Below are 19703 nucleotides of genomic sequence, written 5' to 3' on the forward strand. Positions count from 1 at the left end.
TCCCCTCTCTAACTCTCTCTCGGGGAACCGCCTCCTTGACGAAATTTTTTTCCCTCAGCTAACTTCTCCTTACAGCCCACAGCTCCCTCACGACCTCACACACCGCCGGCACCTCCCTCTCTCCCATTCCTCTCAGCTCACACTCGATCTTTCCCTCAACTGACACTCGAACACGACCCTCTCTTCACCGCACCTCTCACGGCTCAATCTTCCCTCGACTCAACCTCACAGAACACGCCGACCCTCTCATTTGTTGCTGCTGCATTTGCTTCCCCGTTAGACCTTCCTCGGGCTGCTTCCACTGCTGCCTCGCCCTTCGCCAAGCTAAGTCGAACTCCTTATTCTTTTCCTTCTCTGTTCTCTTCCCATTTGTCCTTTTTTTGTTACATTGCCGCCTTGTTCTTTCCTATTGCAGGGAGCTCCTTGAAAATCCATGCTACTCCTCGCATCCCGTCTCGACTTGTTGCGCGTGGCTTGCTGTGCTGCCCTTTGCCCATGTTCTTTTGTGTCGATTTTGTTGGCCTTTTCCCTCTTTTTTGCAGCTACTGTTGTTGCCATTGTTGCGGCCCCTTTTCTCGACCAGTTGGAGCTGCTAGAAGACTAACTGCAGCCCCATTGCCCTCTCCTTGCTGCTGTAGTATCCATGGGAAACCCGTAACCGGTTTGGTTCGAGGGATCTTCGACTCGAAATCCTCCTAACTCTAACTCGAGAGAGGTATAGTAAATCTCGATTTGGTATCATGCTAGGGGCCTCATTTCCGTATATTTATGGTTGTTTAGATGATGATAATCTGAAATGAATGTTCGTGGATAGTGCGGATGAGCGGATTTGTCTTGAATTTGATTTATGAACTTTCCGATTCGTTTCATTTCAGTCATGGGGGCATTTTTCATTTCTTTTCAAATCAGTCCTAAACTTCCAAATTCGTTTTAAACAAGTCCCGGGCCATTTTAGTCTTTTCCGAGAAGTCCCTGAATTTTTTGGAAATTTTCAATCATCCCAGGGAATTTTTTAAATTTATTTCAGTTTAGTCCCTGAAAAATTTTCCACCTTTCAGATCAGCCTCCAACTCCTAAATGGGTTTCAAACAAGTCCTGGGCCACTTTCAGCATTTTTCGATCAGTCTCTGAATTTTCCAGAATTTTTAATCATTCCAGGGAAGTTTTTAATTTGTTTCAGTTCAGTCCCTGTGACATTTTCTATTTTTGAAGATCAGTCCCGAACTTCCAAATGCGTTACAAACTTTTAAAAATAATTGTTTTAATTTTTTCTAAATTTTTGTATGTTTGTATTATTTTATGTATTTTTATTGGACTTTTTCAAATTTTATTTCCTCTTAAATGACGTGGCGCACTATGATTGGCTCCACGTAACAAAAGTGACACATAGGACGTGTCACGTTAGCAAAATGTTAACGGCGTCAGGGACAATTGACATAATGTACTACATTGAAACGGTTTTGAAACTTTTTGTACTAACAAGTAACAAAAAAAATATTTTAGACCAACTTGAAACATTCATAAAACTTTTTGGATCACTGGTATAATTTACCTTATAAATATAGATATAGACTAGTCTTTTATGCACGGGATTTTTTCTAATTTATTTTTTTGGTATTATATTTCCCAACTCATTCAATCTTTTGCTCTTTTCTACCAATGCCGGTTTGTGGTCGCTTGCCTGCATTGCAATGCCCGTCCGGTGCCTCCTTTGGTAAGTGCCTTATTCCAACCGATTCAACGGACAAATAGTGGCACATTTCATCCCTCAGCACGAATAGTCGCTTTACTTCCTTCCTGTGACTTTATTGACTCTACCGTGCAGAGGGGCCTTCTAGCATCGGGGCGAACGAACAACCGTTCCTGCTTTCAGAGTGGCTTTGCTGCTTTTATTGTATGGAGAGGGTCATCAAAAATTTTATTTAAAATGCAAATAATATTCTAATAAATTTGAAAGTGTTCAATATAATTTTATTTATAGATTTCATTTTTCTATTATATGCGCTTCTTATATTAATGTATAAGATATTGCACTCAGATATATCTCATAATATCAAATTATAATTGTTTATAATTTATAAAATAGCACCTATTTGTCTCTATCTATTTTATTGCATTAATTAAAATACATTTATTACTCCGCAAGTCAATTTTACTATGAGTTTTGTTGTTTCGTTCGCTTTGGCTGGGCCGAGTCAAAGCCATGTGGCATTTTGGTAATTACATTAAATATCTGGGACATTTATAATTAGTGAGACGGAGCCAGAGCAATTTGCTATAAAGTTACGAATAAAAAAAGCAATTTTCCTTTTACTTTATGCACCAAACACCGTAAACTTTAATCCAATATACTCTAAACTTTCGCCCCGTGAAATAAAATAACAGGATAACCCCAACAAGAATTCTTCGACATATCGCAAAAATTGAAATCACACAACAACCCGGGATGCATTACAACCATGGCAATGAAGAAAAAGTCAAAAATAGAGTAGATTGAGCTCCAAACAAAATTTAATGAAACCAAACGCCTTAATGCAACGAAACAATTGAAGAAGAAAACTTCCGAAGAATGGCATGGAATTCAAAGTTAACAAAATTAAACAATGCCTCTAGTTCGCACATGATAAGATAGACTCTTTATCTATGATACATGTGATTGCATTTCTTCGTTAATGTGCCTTTCATGAACACTCCATAGTCCATACACATTGACGAGGACACCAACAAGTCCATAAGATCTCAAATTCAAATATCATGGCAGTGGTTGCATTGCAGAAACCAATTATGAGCTAAATCATAATAAGGTCAATGTTAATTCTAAGAAATGAAGTTGGGGGCAATTATCTTGAACCTCGGAAAAGTTGAAGTGGCCTGAAGCCGCTCACTCGAAGTTAGGTGAAAAGAGCTGTGTGGATGTGAGGATAAAAGCATGCAAATTCAAGTTTAAAAGAACGAGAAGAACACCCAACAAAAGTGGATGAAGCAAAAGGAGACTTGAGCATAAGAGGAAGAAAAGTCCTAATACCTTCAATTGACGCGGGACTTAGCTTAGGGATAGAGCTTGACGTCAAGGTTGCCCTCGATCTTCCTGTTGGAAATTATGGCTAATGGGTGAATGAGAAAATTGCTCACGAGCTAATGACTCTTGTTTTTCTTGGCGGTTACAAGAAATGAATGGATTGCATTCATGAATAATCAAATACCATTAACATATATATTGAATATATGTGAGTTATTCCCCATAAAAGGAGAATAGGAAGAGTCATGGAAGTATGGATCCCATAGTCTATAAAAGGGGCACACGGCAAAAAGGAAAGAGAACAAGAGAAAAAGCCTCCTGCCTTCCATTGTTTCCTGAATTCCTCTGAGGGACCTCTCTGGAAGGAGGCAATCAAAAGTGAAATTGATTCGATTCTGCGAAATCATACTTGGGAATTAGTAGATCTCCCCTCTAGTTGTAAACCCTTAGGATCCAAATGGATCTTTAAAAGGAAAATGAAAGCAGATGGATCCATTGATAAGTACAAGGCCAGGCTTGTAATTAAGGGATTCAAGCAAAAGGAAAGCTTAGACTATGTTGATACTTATTCTCCTGTGACGAGAATAAATTCCATTAGGATGATACTTGCAATTGCGGCACTGCGTAATTTGGAAGTTCATCAAATGGATGTGAAAACAGCTTTCCTAAATGGAGATTTAGATGAAGAAATATATATGGAACAACCCGAGGGGTTCGTGGCTCCAAGAAAAGAAAGGAAAGTCTGTAAATTGGTCAAATCATTGTATGGGTTGAAACAAGCGCCAAAACAGTGGCACGAAAAATTCGATAATGCAATGATTTCCAAAGGATTTAAGATCAATGAGTGTGATAAATGTGTATACATTAAGGAGACAGAAAATGGTTACATCATTTTATGTCTCTACGTGGATGACATACTCATTGTTGGTAGTGATGACAGAATGATCAAATCTACGAAGAATATGCTGAATTCGAGATTTGACATGAAAGATATGGGACCCGCTGATATGATTTTAGGAATTAAAATCATGAGAACATCAGATGGACTAATTTTGAGTCAGTCACACTACATAGATAAAATTATTGAAAAATTTACCAAAAATGATTCTGGAATTTCAAAGACTCCAATAGACAATAATCTTCATTTATCATAGAATAGAGGAGAGGGTATTTCTCAGTTAGAATACTCGCGGGTCATTGGAAGTTTAATGTATCTGATGAGTTGTACTAGGCCAGATATTGCATACTCGGTTAGTAGACTCAGCAGATATACAAGTAATCCGAGTAGGGACCATTGGAAGGCAATTGTCAGGGTACTCAAATACCTTAGATACACTCGAGATTACGGGCTGCACTATACCGGATATCCAGCTGTCCTAGAAGGATACAGTGATGCAAACTGGATATCTGATATAATGGATTCGAAATCCACTAGTGGATATGTGTTCACACTAGCAGGTGCAGCAGTTTCATGGAAGTCCTCGAAACAAACTGTTATCGCTAGGTCCACAATGGAATCTGAGTTTATTGCTCTGGATAAATGTGGAGAAGAAGCTGAATGGCTACGCCATTTTCTAGAGGACATTCCTCAATGGGAAAAACCTATGCCACCAATTTGTATCCACTGTGACAGTCAAACAGCAATTGGAAGGGCACAAAATAATATGTATAATGGTAAGTCTAGACATATACGTCGTAGACACAACACCATTAGACAACTGATCTCAACTGGAATTATTCTATTGACTACGTGCGGTCAAAGGATAATATAGCGAATCCACTAACCAAAGGGTTAAGTAAAGAGCAGTTTGAGAAGTTGTCAAAGGGAATGGGTCTAAAGTCCATTAGAGGAAAGGTTTTATAGCGGACACCCAACCTAGCTGACTGGAGATCCCAAGATCTAGGTTCAATGGGACAACCAAGTTATAGAACCGAATTAAATCACTGTGGGGGAGAAAATCCCTGGACCATTCCTTGATGAAACAGTGATAAACGGATAAGGCTAGCAATCTAAATTGCTTTAATGATATGTGAAATCACCTATGTGAGAGAGAAGTGGGGCCGCTTTAGAGGAGAATTTTTATGGACTTAATTCTTCAGAAACTCTCGCAGAACCAGAACGGTGTTCCATGGCAAAAAATGGACACAACTATGAGAACCGAAGGAAGTCAGTTGACTCTTGTGTGAGGTGTGTGATATCTTTACACAAAACAACGGAACAATTCAAGGACTTTGTGTCTATTAGACTGCTAGTAAAGTACATGCATTTTCACAAGGGAAGGTTCAAGGGTGGTAACACCTACCTATCCTATACAGGTTCAACTGGTGAACACTATCTACGAGTCGAAACAAAACAATTTCCATTCATGTGGGGGATTGTTGGAAATTATGGCTAATGGGTGAATGAGGAAATTGCTCACGAGCTAATGACTCTTGATTTTCTTGGCGGTTACAAGAAATGAATGGATTGCATTCATGAATAATCAAATACCATTAACATATATATTGAATATATGTGAGTTATTCCCCATAAAAGGAGAATAGGAAGAGTCATGGAAGTATGGATCCCATAGTCTATAAAAGAAGCACACGGCAAAAAGGAAAGAGAACAAGAGAAAAAACCTCCTGCCTTCCATTGTTTCTTGTAGCTGATTGAAAAATAGAAGAAAATTCGACCTCAAAAGTGTTCACGCTTCTCTTCGAGTTCGCTGAAGCGTTGCTGTTTGTGCTGCTGCTTCGGTTGTTGCCGTTTTATCCTGGGAAACGATTGTCCACGTAACCTCAAGCACCCAGGAGGGGACAATTCTGTTTCAAGGGGTTTGTGTCTAACACAGGACTCGGCTCTCTCTCGTATCTTTCGGTTTCGCCTTTGTTTCGGTTTGAATTTCCAAGTTCTTACACTAATGAAATTCAGTTAATTTGATAGAATTCTATTTGTCCGAATAGCTATTTGAATTATCGTTCAATTTTGTGACTTATTACGGCTAATTAAGTTTTTGATTACACTTCCTCACTCTCTCTCCTTAGAGCGGTGGCCCTGCAAAGACAACAATAATGGTGTGTGTCAGCACCCCATTTTGGCCCACCGGCTTCCCATGCGAGGATCCCCAACCGAGGCTCGGGGCACTATTCATCACCCGGCAATTGGAAGCCAATGGGCAGGCACGAGGTCACGGACAGTAAGAGAAGAGCACAATCCACTGAGAGAGACGGAAGAGAGCAGTCAGAAGAACAGACGAACGAGGAATCCCGAAGACGGCGGAGCCGGCACTGTGGCACTATTCATCACTGGGTCACCGAAGCACCGAAAGGTGCCCAATATGGGGCTCCAAAAATCCTCCTCAGTGCCAAAACGACCAATCACGCGTCCGGACGCATTTCCGGGACATCCTGCTTGAGCCGGGACACCCCGATCCCCCACGGATGCCTTTTCTGACATAGCTCCCGGGGTTCGCCCCACTGACTAGCAAGCGGCCCCTCAAAACGGGCCTACAGGCACCCGGGGACCACCAGGGCCGGGGAACAAGCTTCAGACAACCTTCCGGAGTCCGGCTCAGTCTCCCGAAATACGTTTCAGTGGTCACGAACGCCTCCCAGCGAGCCTTCGGGTATTTCCACGGAAAGCAGAGACCACGAGGATCTCTGAGTACCTCACAATAATCTCCAAGCACCTCAAGGCATTCAGGGCACGCCGAGAAAATCCCGGTCAAGGTCCCTAGGTCTCCCCGGGCCAACGGTCCCCGATCGAGGATGACGAGCCAACAATCCCTCACGGGGCAAAAGGATCGTCAAAATGAATGATAGGATGCACAAAGGTCAATCGGGGGTCGAGGGGCACTAAACTCCACTCCGAATGTCCAAACGAGGCAAAAACCGACTCTCGAGGCGTCGAGTCGCCCGAACGTTCGTCCACACGACGCATGGCGATATTAAGCTCATTCAAATCCTCGTCATTCAAGCATTCCAAATCCATAAATTAATTGGACATCGGAGATCGGACGCGCGCTCAATTAAGTTTCAAGCATTTCCCGGCTTTTCTCTCAACCGAATGGGACCCACAGCCTAGCCAAGCCAAGCCATCAAGCCGCGGCTCAATCCCAAGCCACGGCTCAACCCTTGGCTCGAATGGACAGCCCCAAGCCGTCGGCTCCTCCCCTTCCACCGTCGGCTCCAAAGCCCCCCTCCACACAATTTGAATTTTGGCTCTTACACCCATCACTTCCTCTTACACACTCACATCCATCACCTCCCATCATCCATCCATCACACCCATCACTCCTCTTGCTTCCCCTACACTCAACATGACATTTTCCCCTCATCAATGCCCCTCTAATTTCGGCAGCCCATGTTTAAGCCCTTTAACCACACTTAACTTCACTTAATCACACCGTTAGAGCTCCCTATAAGTTCCCTTTTATCATTAGACTTAATCACTTCTTCATTCTCCTTCTCTCTCAAGCCAATCTCCCTCTAAAATCCTCTCAAACTCCAGCCCCTCCCCTCACTTTCGTTCAGCCCGTGCCAAGGCCGAAACCGGCTAAAATCGCCGGAAAACCACCCGGTATTCCGGTAACCACCCGACCCGACTTAAGCCAAAAATCATCAAACTTCCTAGCCTACATATTTTCCACCCCCTAAGTCCATTTCCTGGCTTAGATTTTCGATTTGAAGCCTCCAACACCACGTTCCAGCCGCGAAGAGAGTCGGGTCCCGATAACGTCAATCGCGTGCAACCGAGCTCCTCGACGTGCCATTTCTTCCCACGACTTCGGAGAGTCGTGCCATCACGTTCAAAGGGTTCCTCACAACCCTCACCCTCCCCCGTGAAGAGGTGGTCACGGTCCGAGGGCCGATCAACCGTGCACAACCGCCATTCACCCGTTTCTCTCAAACCGGGTTTTCCTCATTTTTACTGAGTTTTCTCTCACATTTTCGGGTTTGTTCAGGCCTTGGCACGCTCAGGTCTGCCCGTGCTCGTGTAGATCCGCCTCTTAGGAGTCCAACGAACCCGACCTCGCATCTTGCCGTGACCGGAGCAAGCGTGCCGACTTGTTTTTCCCCGACTGGCTGCGGCTGTTTTCTACCCGGGTCACCCATCCGCGACTTCAAGCCGAGTCTTGCGACTCCCACGGCCACTTCTCCGACTCCTTCCTCGTGTTCCGAGGCTAGGTAAGACTCCTCTATGACTTAGAGAAGCTAGGTTCTTCGATATTTGTTTGATATGGGGTGTTAGGGGCTCATTTCGCATGATTTTCCTTAGATCCCGGGTTTGGCCCTTGAGCAACTTCGTGAACCATCCGACTTCGAAATGAGCTGAAATTTTTACCACAGACTCTCGATGTTATTTTAAGTCCCCACATAAAATTTCAGATTTTTCTGGGCGCTGGATCTCTGGATAAAAAATGTTTACCCGTTATTTCGGTATTCTCGGCCAGATTTCGATATGTCTCGTGAACCATCCGAGTTCTAAATGAGATGAAATTTTTATCACAGACACTTGATGTTATTTTTAGTCCCCATACAAAATTTCAGATTTTTCTGTGCACTGGATCTCCGGATAAAAAATGTTTACCCGTTATTTCGGTGTTTCCGGTCTGATTTTGATAGATCTCGCGAACCATCCGACTTCAAAATGAACTGAAATTTTTACCACACATTCCTGATGTTATTTTAAGGTTCCACACAAAATTTCATATTTTTATGGGCGCTGAAACTCCAAATAAAAATTATTTACCGAACTTTTCGTATATTCGACAAATCAGATCACACTGTTTTTTTTTTTGGTCTAATTTAGCCCTCTCCAAACTGAATCTAGATCCAAAATAGACCCCTTGATCCTGATCCAACTCTGTTTTCATGTTTATTACGTTTACGATTTACCTCGTTTTTCGTGCCGATGCCATTTTATTGATTCCATTATATATCATGTTTGTGTTTGTATTGCATGTTTATTTGTGATTCCAAGACCATGGTGGCATCGACTTTGTAAATGTGTGTGTTCTTATTATGTTTGGCGTCTTACGCATGCAAGAAACGATTAAAACCGATTCTTGGAATTGATTGCAATTACATTTTTTGTTTAAATCATTAGCTTCACGATTAATTTACATGTTAGGCGCATTAACCCCGAACAATCATCTCATTAGCCCATAATAATCAAGGTTTAACTCCTCAATCACTAAACCATTCCACAAACGAGAAATGGGACGCATCATTTGATTAATTAAATCACTCGGACTAAATAATTGGACAAATTGATTATTAATTCGTAAACGCATCGATGATTTACGGAACGACGTGAACGCCCTTTTTCATCAAAATTCACAATTTCAAAATACCGAGACACGTGACACGAATGGAATCAATGTCTAGTGAGTACTCACGCGCCGTGACTCAGGTCCGGGCCCAATTTGAGGCGGCCCGAGTCGGGGCACGAGAGTCCTTCTTAGGCTCCTCCGTGTGACGCAAATCTCCAATTTATATACGAACATCACAATTTTATCATCCAAGGGCATGACCGTCATTCCATGATTCACCGATGCCCTAGGCGCTAGGAAGTTGGAAACACCTCGATCTATGGACGGGGAGGAGCAACCCGTCTGGGTGCGAGTCTCATTTGCACGGCCCATTCCGTCCATTTTCGGTGTTTTTATCTTCCTATCGTAGATTCGGTGGGGAACATTTTATTTCAGTTACAAAACACCAAGAACCGGACTAATTGTGCACCCGACTTAATCAAACATTAGATAATGGATAGGTGGAATATTAGATTCCCACCTAGAGTCAAAACACGAGTTTGGTTAATTCGGTGAAACCGCAGTGACACTTAACTGAATAAGAGTCGTAAAACAAACACACACATGTAATTGGCTTAGAACCTTATCCTAGCTCGTCCTCTATGTTTGCCTAGGTTAGATGCATTGTTTGCCAATCAACCACGGATAATAACTGATTAAATCACGTATATTCGGCCTAATACACAATTCGTTTGTATTCACCGACACTTATTAGTAATTGTCAGTTGCCTTCTGTATTGTGTCATTTATATCAGTTTTCTTCTGTTTTGTTCTTGCTTTTGATGATTTACTGCGGTTCGAGCCCGGACCCATAGGTCACGTGTTGCACGGGGTCCAACGCCCCAAACCATCGAACACGAGGTCCAACATCTCCTAATTCACTGAGCGCGTGCAACCTGAGTGCGGAATGGGATCTAGCCTCGATTCACCGTCATACTCCAAATATGGCCTATGTGGAAGGCAATTTGGATTGGATGCGCGAAACGGGTTTAGATATCACCCGGGAGCTCGATTGGTCCGACGGTTACAGTGGGAACTAATCGGTTCTCCTGCAAACTATCGGTTCAATCGGACCCGACCCCCGGCTCCTTGAGCCCGCGTTGCCTTAATTTGTTTAATGGTTGGTCGAAACACACGGTGAGCCGGAGTGGAATATTGGCCCAACGTAAACCGATCGGGATCCATTTATTTCATTCAGTTGTATTCTGCAATTATTCGAGTGTACATTGTGAGGATTTTATTTGTATGTTTATTCATATACTTGTAAGGATCCCGGTCGGTGAGCAAGAGATCCGAGTGTCGGATCGGTTAAGTCGGTCTATCGTTACCAAGGGATGAGTGAGCTCGAATAATCATGGTCTTGGTTCACGCAGGGAATCGATCGTCACGGTCCGAAGAACTGTAACGCCAAGATAGCGAACCGATTCCTTGACTCACAAGCTTACTCATCCTTCGGGTTCTTAGCCCAACTCAATCGATTCATCGAATTTACGGTGTCAAAACGGGCGAGTCAAGTGCGACCCTAAATCACGCAGTAAATAAATAAAACGGCAAGCCTAGCAAGCTAGAGTACCGAAAGGGCGTGCGGGATATAGGCCCGCACGTAATAGAACCCCCGAATTCGGAATTTTCGGTTCCGTATGACCATTGCCTTAGCATTTAGGTGTACCCCGTACCCCTAGACCCGGGTAACTTGCCGGCCCTCGACCTTCGGGTCGTAAAAAGGCAAGTGGCGACTCCTTCTCACGTGCGTCCGTCGCGCGCCCCCGGGAAGGTGGACACTCCCAAGCCGCGTTTGCTTAGGCGCGCGCATGCGTGCTCCGACGAGATGAAATTCGGGTGCGCACAGTGTGGCAGCCAAGGCAGTTTTCGATGTGGTGCGGCTCTGGCAGTTTGGAGGTCTCTTCCAGTCGATGAGAGCATAGGAAAGGCAGTAGTGTACCGGTGTAGGTTTAGGTAATTTTGTAATTGGAGAGAAAACATGGGGGCAAAATCGACAATCAAAATATATAACTTAAAAAAAAGAAAAAGATATTGATCATTCCCTTGATGAATGGCTAGAATGGAAATTATATAAGTGGTTGAATGCCTATTGCAGCCCATTTTTAAGCTACCAAACTATGGAAATGGAATCGAGCTTGGGATGACAGTTCCCTAGCCAGATTCCTGTGTACCAAATAAGCTATAAGACTCCGTTTGGTATGTGGGAATGGAATGGAATGGTATGAACATTCAGTCCCTCTCCATCTTCTTACTTATGTTGTTTTTGATAACTCAAATTTTCAGCACTTCATTGAGTATAGTTTGTTTGATAATACAAAATAAAAATTGATTTAACTTAATGATTCGGTCAAAAAAAATGGTTAATGATTAAGTAAGTGAGGATCTACTTATTTTCTGATTGACTCGCAAAGCCCCTAAACTTTTACAATGTTTTCAAATCAGTCCATTCGAGTTTTGGCATTGCAGGGGGGGCGGGCGCGGGGAAAGGGGGTGACGACCCAATGGCTGAGGAGGGCGATGGTGGCCCTCGATCTCGGTCACCACTACCCTAATCAAGGTCGCCGGAGCGGAGAAGGGGGGGTGACGACCCGATGGCTAAGGAGGGCGATGGTGGCCCTCGATCTCGGTCACCACTACCCTAATCAAGGTCGCCGGAAACACTTGGCGGTAGTGGCTGGGATTGGGGGCCACCACCGCTCGCAATCGAGCTTTCTTCGAAGAGAGAAAGCTCGACCCCTAGATATGGTGGCCCCCAATCCCCCCACTACCGCCCAGACAAGGTCGCCGACGACCTCTACTGTCGCCGACGATCTCGCCTTGGGCGGTGGTGGTCGAGATTAGGGGCCAACACCACCCCTTTCCTCTTCGGATAAAAAATATTCTATTCCTTTTTCTTTTTTTGTAACTTTTATTTTTTTTAATTTTAAAAAATTAAAATAAAATTATGGGCAAAAGTGAAAAGAAGTTAAAGTATTGGGATCTATCTAAATATAATTTCAGTCATTATAATTTCCACCCAATTAAACACATTTCACTTAATCAAAGTACTTATTTTAGTTAGATCTTAAATTTTCAGCATTTAATTTTGAGCACTTAAAATTAAGTCCAAACCAACACAACCTTAGAGTCACTTATTTTTTATAGATTACTTATTGTCATTTATACTAGTTGAAAATGTCATTCCTTTATCATAATAATTTTTGCTTCACTTTGATGAAATCAACATTCCCTTTGAAAAGAAAAGAAATGGTTATTTACTCATTTCATATTGTATTTTGTGTAAGTAGCATATATGTTCTTATGATATATATCCAAGAATATATATAAAATGTTATATTGATAAATAAGTCTAATATAATAATTATATTTCTTGATCATGTAATGGTCAATAAAAAAATCACAAATTTTCATTTAATATCATTACATTTTATGATAGAGCTCATTTTATTTCATTCTTTTTCGTTCCCGCTTACCAAGCAGAACCTAAGTTCATTCCAGATCATCCAAAAGCTAAATTTCTAGTCCAAGTTCCACCGCACAGGTAAATAATTGAAAAGCCCAATGGACAGAAGTACCTGGAAGACTGATTATCTTGGAGGCATTGAAGCTAACATCCCTAGCCAATTTCATATGCCTTCCTTAAGCACAACTCTGAAAGAACTAGTAGACTTAATAGAAGGAAAGCACTGAAATTAGTGTAGTGGTTAACGAGAGAACTTCAATGTAGCGAGGGCCACCATCCCCAAAAGCGAGGTCGCCAAAGACCTCACATATCTCCTGCGAGGGAGGGAGGGGTGCTCGGTAGTCGGAAGCCAACGGGGAGACAATTTTATTTTTAAGTTAAAAATACATTTATTGGTTTTTACGATTTTATGAACCGCACCAACCTCCATGTAGGATTCCCATCACGATTCCATTAATGAATTTGGCGTCCGGACCATTTGATGACAAGATTTATTTGGGCAATATATTAAAGTGATGGCAATTAAGATTCCAGGATCAAATTGACAAATTACTCTATATTTATTGTTATATATACGTGTTTCTCTTTTCTTAATTTTTGCACCTTTAGTACATGTACGGAGTTGCTCAATGGTACGCATTTTAGAGGGAGGCAACTTTGAGAGGTAACATGCACACGGTCTTCCTTTTATTGAGTTGTCCTAAATTATTAATTAGGAGCCTCTAACAGCAATTGGCATTAAGTTGTTTTCCCAAAACCATGGGAAAATTGCACACACACGTGACAGCCATTTCTCCTTTACGGACATTGTTCAATTTCCGAGGCTTATGTCCAACCAAATGCAGTTCAATTAAGCTCTATATTTCATGTGCACATGGGACCTTTTCTTTTGGAAATACATAATATATATTCGTTCGGGTGGACCGAAGGGTCACACCAGTAGTCAAAAGACCTTTTAGCCGCAAAAACCTCTTATAATATACTTTTTAAAAACTGCAGAAAAATCAAAGAGGGTTAACACTAGCGTCACACGCTTTCGTATAATCATCAAGAGATTCTAAATTCAATATTTAGGTGAGATAACTGTGACCATAGGTCTCTCTTTCGCATGATAATCAAGATATTCCAGATTCATTATTCAAGTTGTCTCTTTATTAATATTTAACAGTGCGTTTGGTTTTAGAGTTAAAGTAATTTTAATTTTGATTGTGGAAAATGACAAATGAGATGAGATTATAAATTTGACTTGGAAAACGTGTGTTTTTGTTGTGTAGTGTGTTGAGTTAAAGTTAAAGTTAAAATTTTTGACTTGGAAAATATGTATTTTTGTTGTGTAGTGTATTGAGTTTAAGTTAAATTTAAAATTTTTATGATTTTAACTGGAAAACAAACAGATTTTAAGATTTTGATTTCTTTATACTTACATCTATAGGCTTCCATTATAATAAAAAAAAGTTGCAAAAAAAAAAGCCTGCAAGTGACAATTGACATAGTCAAAAGTCTTAAAAGAGTGGAGTACCGTGGTAACATATTCTCTCGGCTGGAACCAAAAGATTTATGATTCGGCTTCTACGGGTGGGGATTTTGTTAATCCTTTAATTTCCCTTCTCCATTCCATTTTTAAATAAGACGACATGTATCATCAGTTAATAGGTTGTGATTAGCTAGTCTCATTCGAGTATCGGCTTGTCTTGGGCATGAATTACTTTTGGCAGATTTCGATTACCAGCATTGCGGGTAAATTCCGACTGATAGCTTAATTTGTTGTCGAGTTAGCATCCTTGCAATTTTATTCTCTTATTCTTCAACAGATTCGTAATTCTCCCCTATAACCGAATTTTATAACGAAGATTCTCCTTTGTAAGAGCTACACTATTGGAGATTCTGCCCTCCGTTTCTTGCTGTAAAGCTGACCACCATGGTCGCCACTTCAATTTTATGTCCAAGTACACGATGAATGTCAAGAGTGATTATGCACTTTCATAATGGTGGTGTAAGGAGCATATATATATATAACTTCCAACTCATCTTCCACACCTGTCTGTTTTTGCACTTTTCTAGTGTTAAACTAAGCTCTATCAAAGCTTGTATAAACTAACGTTCTAAGCTAAACCTCAGACGTTTGCTAATATCACTTACCATGGTTTTCCTTTCAGTAAGATCAAAATCCAAAATTACAACAGGATAATATTTTCAAATTTTGCCAAAAATACAAAAATTAATTTCAAATTATTATTCTTTTAGGGGATATATGCTCTAGATACATGGAATAAAATTCATCTAGGTACGTTTGAAAGAGATGAAATTGAATTTGAAGATCTTGGTATATTTGCATGGAAGAGTAGGAAATTAAAATTTATCAAAATATATCAAGATGGTAAAAATGAAATTATAAAAGATCGAGAAAAACCTTTTGAGTTTCATACTTTTTTTCCCTATTATATAGGGAGACTCATGGGCCTATCTAATGTAATTAAATAGAAATCCTAATAGCAAATAAAGGAGTATATGTGGTCCTGAACGAGTATCATACCCAGAACCTCTTGATTACCAGACAAATGTGTGCACTATTGCGCTACACCTAGGGGTGGGCACATGATAGTTTGCATTTATTTCTAGCATAGATTGTAATCGTCTTGAATTTTTCAGTTCAGAAATTTTCGCTAATTGTAACTATAACCATATTAGGAGCAAAAACCGTCCCAAAAAAACCGATTTTTCGATTCGGTTAACCGAACCTGACTGATATTAGGAAAATTATAAAAAAAATTGAAATCAAGAATTTAAGAGTGAAATGGGAATTAGGGATTTAGATATACTCTTGAGGTCTATTTAATTAATTATAATATTACTTATATATATATGAAATATAGAGACGACTCTGTATTGTATATATAAGTGAAATGGAAATTGAAATTAGGGATTCAAGATTTTACTCTTGACTTATATATATATATATATATTCGGAACAAAACCGTTAACCACGGTTTATAACTTTGAAAACAGTAACTGTTCCATATCCAATTTTTCCTTCAAATTGTCATATAGGATAATTCCTGTAACCAATTAATTTGATTTTTTCTGTCCGGTTCAGAACGATTTTGTTTCAGATACTACTAATTACCTTCATTGATTATAATAATTAAGTTAAAATGCTTCACTAATATAAACTTATTGTGAATTAATTATAATACTATGCATTTTTATGAATAGCAATATTCTCTAAAATATTAGACACATAATTTCAAGTTATTGAAAGTTTTGCTAAGCCTTGAGCCATTGAAAGTCCTCCTTTGCGTATTTTGAGGTTCATTTTTTTACTTTGACATATTCAATTCCAATGTAATTAATTACAATTGCGTAATATTTTCGATACCTATAAAAATAATTCTATGAACTCCACTTTTATTTATTATTTTATGTATATTATATAATCATTCTTTGTAGTTAATTTTTTCCTTTAATTTTTTTTTTATTTTTAGTCGTAATTTACTGTTGTCTTTTAATATTTTCATAAAAAATGTTCTTATTTTTATGAATCAATTATTGGTTATTTCCCCTTTTATTTTTAAGTCTTTTTATTATTACCTTTCGTCGTCAATTTTCTTTTGAAGTTTTTGTTCAAATTGTAATATTCATTTATTAAAAATATTAATTACCACATGTTTTGATTTTAGGAATTTGATTTTCAATTTTTGTTAAATATCTTTAATTGTAATTCTTTTCTTGGATAAATGATTATAGTTATAATTCTTTGTTTTTAAAATTTTAATTTATTTATTAAGAGATTTTTTAGTATGCATCATGGTATCCGAAAATACAATACTTACCGACTAATCCAGTTCAAATATGGTCAACCCATAGGGATAAAACTTTTTCAATTATGAATTTCCCTCATTGATAAGATTTGAATATGAAATTTTATTTAAGGAAAACATGTTCCAAGCCCCTTGATCTAACCCATACTGGAAACCATTTATGGACTAATAAATGGTCCCACCAGGCCCCCACTTTCCTCCGTTCAAGTCTGATCTATACCAAGAATGAGGGTATTACGCACATCCTTATCTGTCAACTTTGTTGGTTTTCTTCTTATAATGGGATTATATGTGACCCTTTATATTTAATTGAATTATGAATTTTTATTATATTGTACTAAACTCATGGGTCTCCCCTTATAATCAGAGAAAAAACAATCTGACCTTCAACCTAAAAAAGAAGTCTAACCTACATCTCCATTATTTGGCTCCTTTCTCTATTTGTACCAGCCATATTTCTTCTAGACCTTTTTGCTCCAGCAACTTCATAATTTTTGTTCATTGTAATTCTTATTTTTTGGGTGAGTTGGTGTTCTTCTTTTCAGCTGCGACTCAAGAGGGGAAACAAAAAAGTGCTAGCTTCATAGTTGTATCACCATCTAAAATAGAATAATTTAATTCAATCACATATGGGAGTTCATCGCGTTGCATTGCTATATGGGAGTAACAATAATTTTGTATATGGGAAAATCATAGTACACACACATATATATATATATATTGTGATATATTCATGAGATATTTATATATATTTTCAATTTCGGTACTCCCGATCTAATAATGATAATCCACAAGTAGTATGAAGTGAGCGTCAATATCAAAATTTTCGCACTAGTATGAAGTGGGGGTACGTGCAGAAGCTTTCAGCAATTTATTTTCTTTAGATTTTTTCAAAAATCGATACTGTGTATATGAACCAATCAATATCAAAATTTTCGCACTAGTTTTCCGTAATTATTTTTTTTCATTTATGTTTGTGTTAAATAATTGAAGGTATTGAAGGCATGCACATGTCCTTACTTAATAATCAAGAGGCACCGTGTTCGATTTTCATGGTAGAATTTTTACTGTGGACCTCTGCTTATTACTTGAAAAAATGGGTATTGAAGACACAATTTTAAAATTGTATATACATATATACATATATATATATATATATTATCTCATAGATACACAAAATGTATGCTTTGAACTTAATTGCTTCAAATAAGAGTGTAGGACTAGAGTTTGCTAATATAATGGCCTTGAATCGAATTCCTCAAGGAATACATTTTGACCAATAAAGTTGGTCTTAACACAAACTAATTCATCCCAACTTAATGACCACGAGGTGTGGTGTATGTGAAAAACTGTACTACCACTTTACTGTGTTGAAGTTTGAAACACATTGAAAGAAATTGTGACCAACGCTAAAATGATGTTGATGCAACGGTTAATTTAAAAATATAGAGTGGAAACACCTCATATTTAATATAAAAAATAGGCCACTCAATAGAATTCTGGTTGATAGCTCGAGAACACAAGCAACTTCCACAATTTAAAATTAATCTTTTGTTCATATGACTATTGTTTTTTTTTCTTGAACAGACTGATCTTTTTGAAATAAAAAAGAAAATTTTCATTAGTCCTACCTTATTTCATGGGCCGAAGGAGCACCAGTCAGATTATAAAAACGTTGAGTGAATATTTTACTCAATCAACTATCATAATTATTTTTAATTGAAATAATTTTATTGATTCTTTCTTACTATAAAATTAGTGACAGTTTCAAGTTATTCTCGTTTCAATCAGCCCACAAGTTCTACAGTAGACACTGATACCCTAACCCCTATGAAAAAGTGACTGGCGTACAAAACAAATAATTTTTTTACAAAACGAATCTCAAACTCTGCGGCTGATATTCTCCATAAATACTCCCCAAAGTCTGGGGAAGTTCAGTCAAGGCATCTCTCTCCTTCTCACCTTTCTATACTCCCTCTCTTTCTCTCAAATGGCGGCTCGAGCAATGCATCTCTTGGCTTGGCTCTCTCTCCTCCTTGTTATGTCCCTGCAGGTTCAAATGATACAGGGAAGGCAGATGAGACTGGCGATGCATCAAAAACAATCCTCGAATCACTATTATCCTGACAGTAAATCGTACAAGAACTTGCACGATAATAGCTCCAACGCTGCCGCCGTGGTCACTACACCAACACTTCCCTCACCTAATGCGGCGGCCACAATGTCAACACCTCCTCCTCCGCCGAGTCGGAGCATGGATGACTTCAGGCCAACTGCTCCCGGTCACAGTCCTGGAATCGGGCATTCGACTCATAATTAGGTTCATTTTATTTTAGGATCTAATTACTGTAACCCTTCGTACGTATCCTTGCATGTCCTTTGTTTTATTGTCGGCCCACGTATGTCTTTTAATCTATTGTGGATGTAGGTTTCTCTTGTTTTAGATTCATGTAATGGCATTCGAAGTTTGATTGATTGTTTTCCAATATGGTAAGATGAAAAGAAAAAAAAAAGAAAAAAGACCAACGTTTTGTTTTGTTATTAATTATTGAGTTCAGAGGTCACACTCAGGTTTATATTTCCCAAACGTTAGTCTGCGCCATATCTTCTTGTTGGTGAAATGTGTGAAGACGATCGATCCGGAGGCGATGTGGGGTTAACACGATATGATTCGAGATGCGAAATACACTTTTCAAAGAGAACTATTTGCCCCCACACTTTAGTTGCTAGAGGGTTAAGGCAAAAGTTCTCCCGGAATACAACGAAGCCTTATGAATTCCTTCAATAGCAAAATCGAAGAATTTCCTAACTCTCACTCTAATTTTTGGAATTTGTGATTAATCATTTGAGCACTATAGCCTCTCTATTTATGCGCACTCAATGGACACTATCGAAGAGTCAGAACTCTTCATATTTGACGTAACTCTTAGATGAAACATCACCCATGAATGGACACTATCGAAGAGTCAGAACTCTTCGTATTGGACGTAACTCTTGGATGAAACATCACCCATGAATGGACACTATCGAAAAGTCAGAACCCTTCGTATTGGACGTAAATCTTAGATGGAACATCACCCATGAATGGTCACTTCCATATACAT

The 19703-nt window shown here is 39.3% G+C and overlaps 1 protein-coding gene across 1 annotated transcript; it reads left to right on the forward strand.

Annotated features, from left to right (window-relative positions):
* The first annotated feature begins 18589 nt into the window (after nt 1–18589).
* Nucleotides 18590–18919, forward strand: LOC116212126 (precursor of CEP5-like). Its single transcript, XM_031546702.1, has one exon. The coding sequence runs from the start codon at nt 18590–18592 to the stop codon at nt 18917–18919; it is 330 nt and encodes a 109-aa protein (XP_031402562.1).
* The last annotated feature ends 784 nt before the right edge of the window (nt 18920–19703 follow it).

This window comes from Punica granatum, chromosome 6 (genome assembly GCF_007655135.1).
Source record: "Punica granatum isolate Tunisia-2019 chromosome 6, ASM765513v2, whole genome shotgun sequence".
Lineage (NCBI taxonomy): Eukaryota > Viridiplantae > Streptophyta > Magnoliopsida > Myrtales > Lythraceae > Punica > Punica granatum.

Coding starts and splice junctions, on each gene's coding strand:
- LOC116212126 (XM_031546702.1), top strand. CDS start 18,590: ATGGCGGCTCGAGCAATGCATCTCTTGGCTTGGCTCTCTCTCCTCCTT.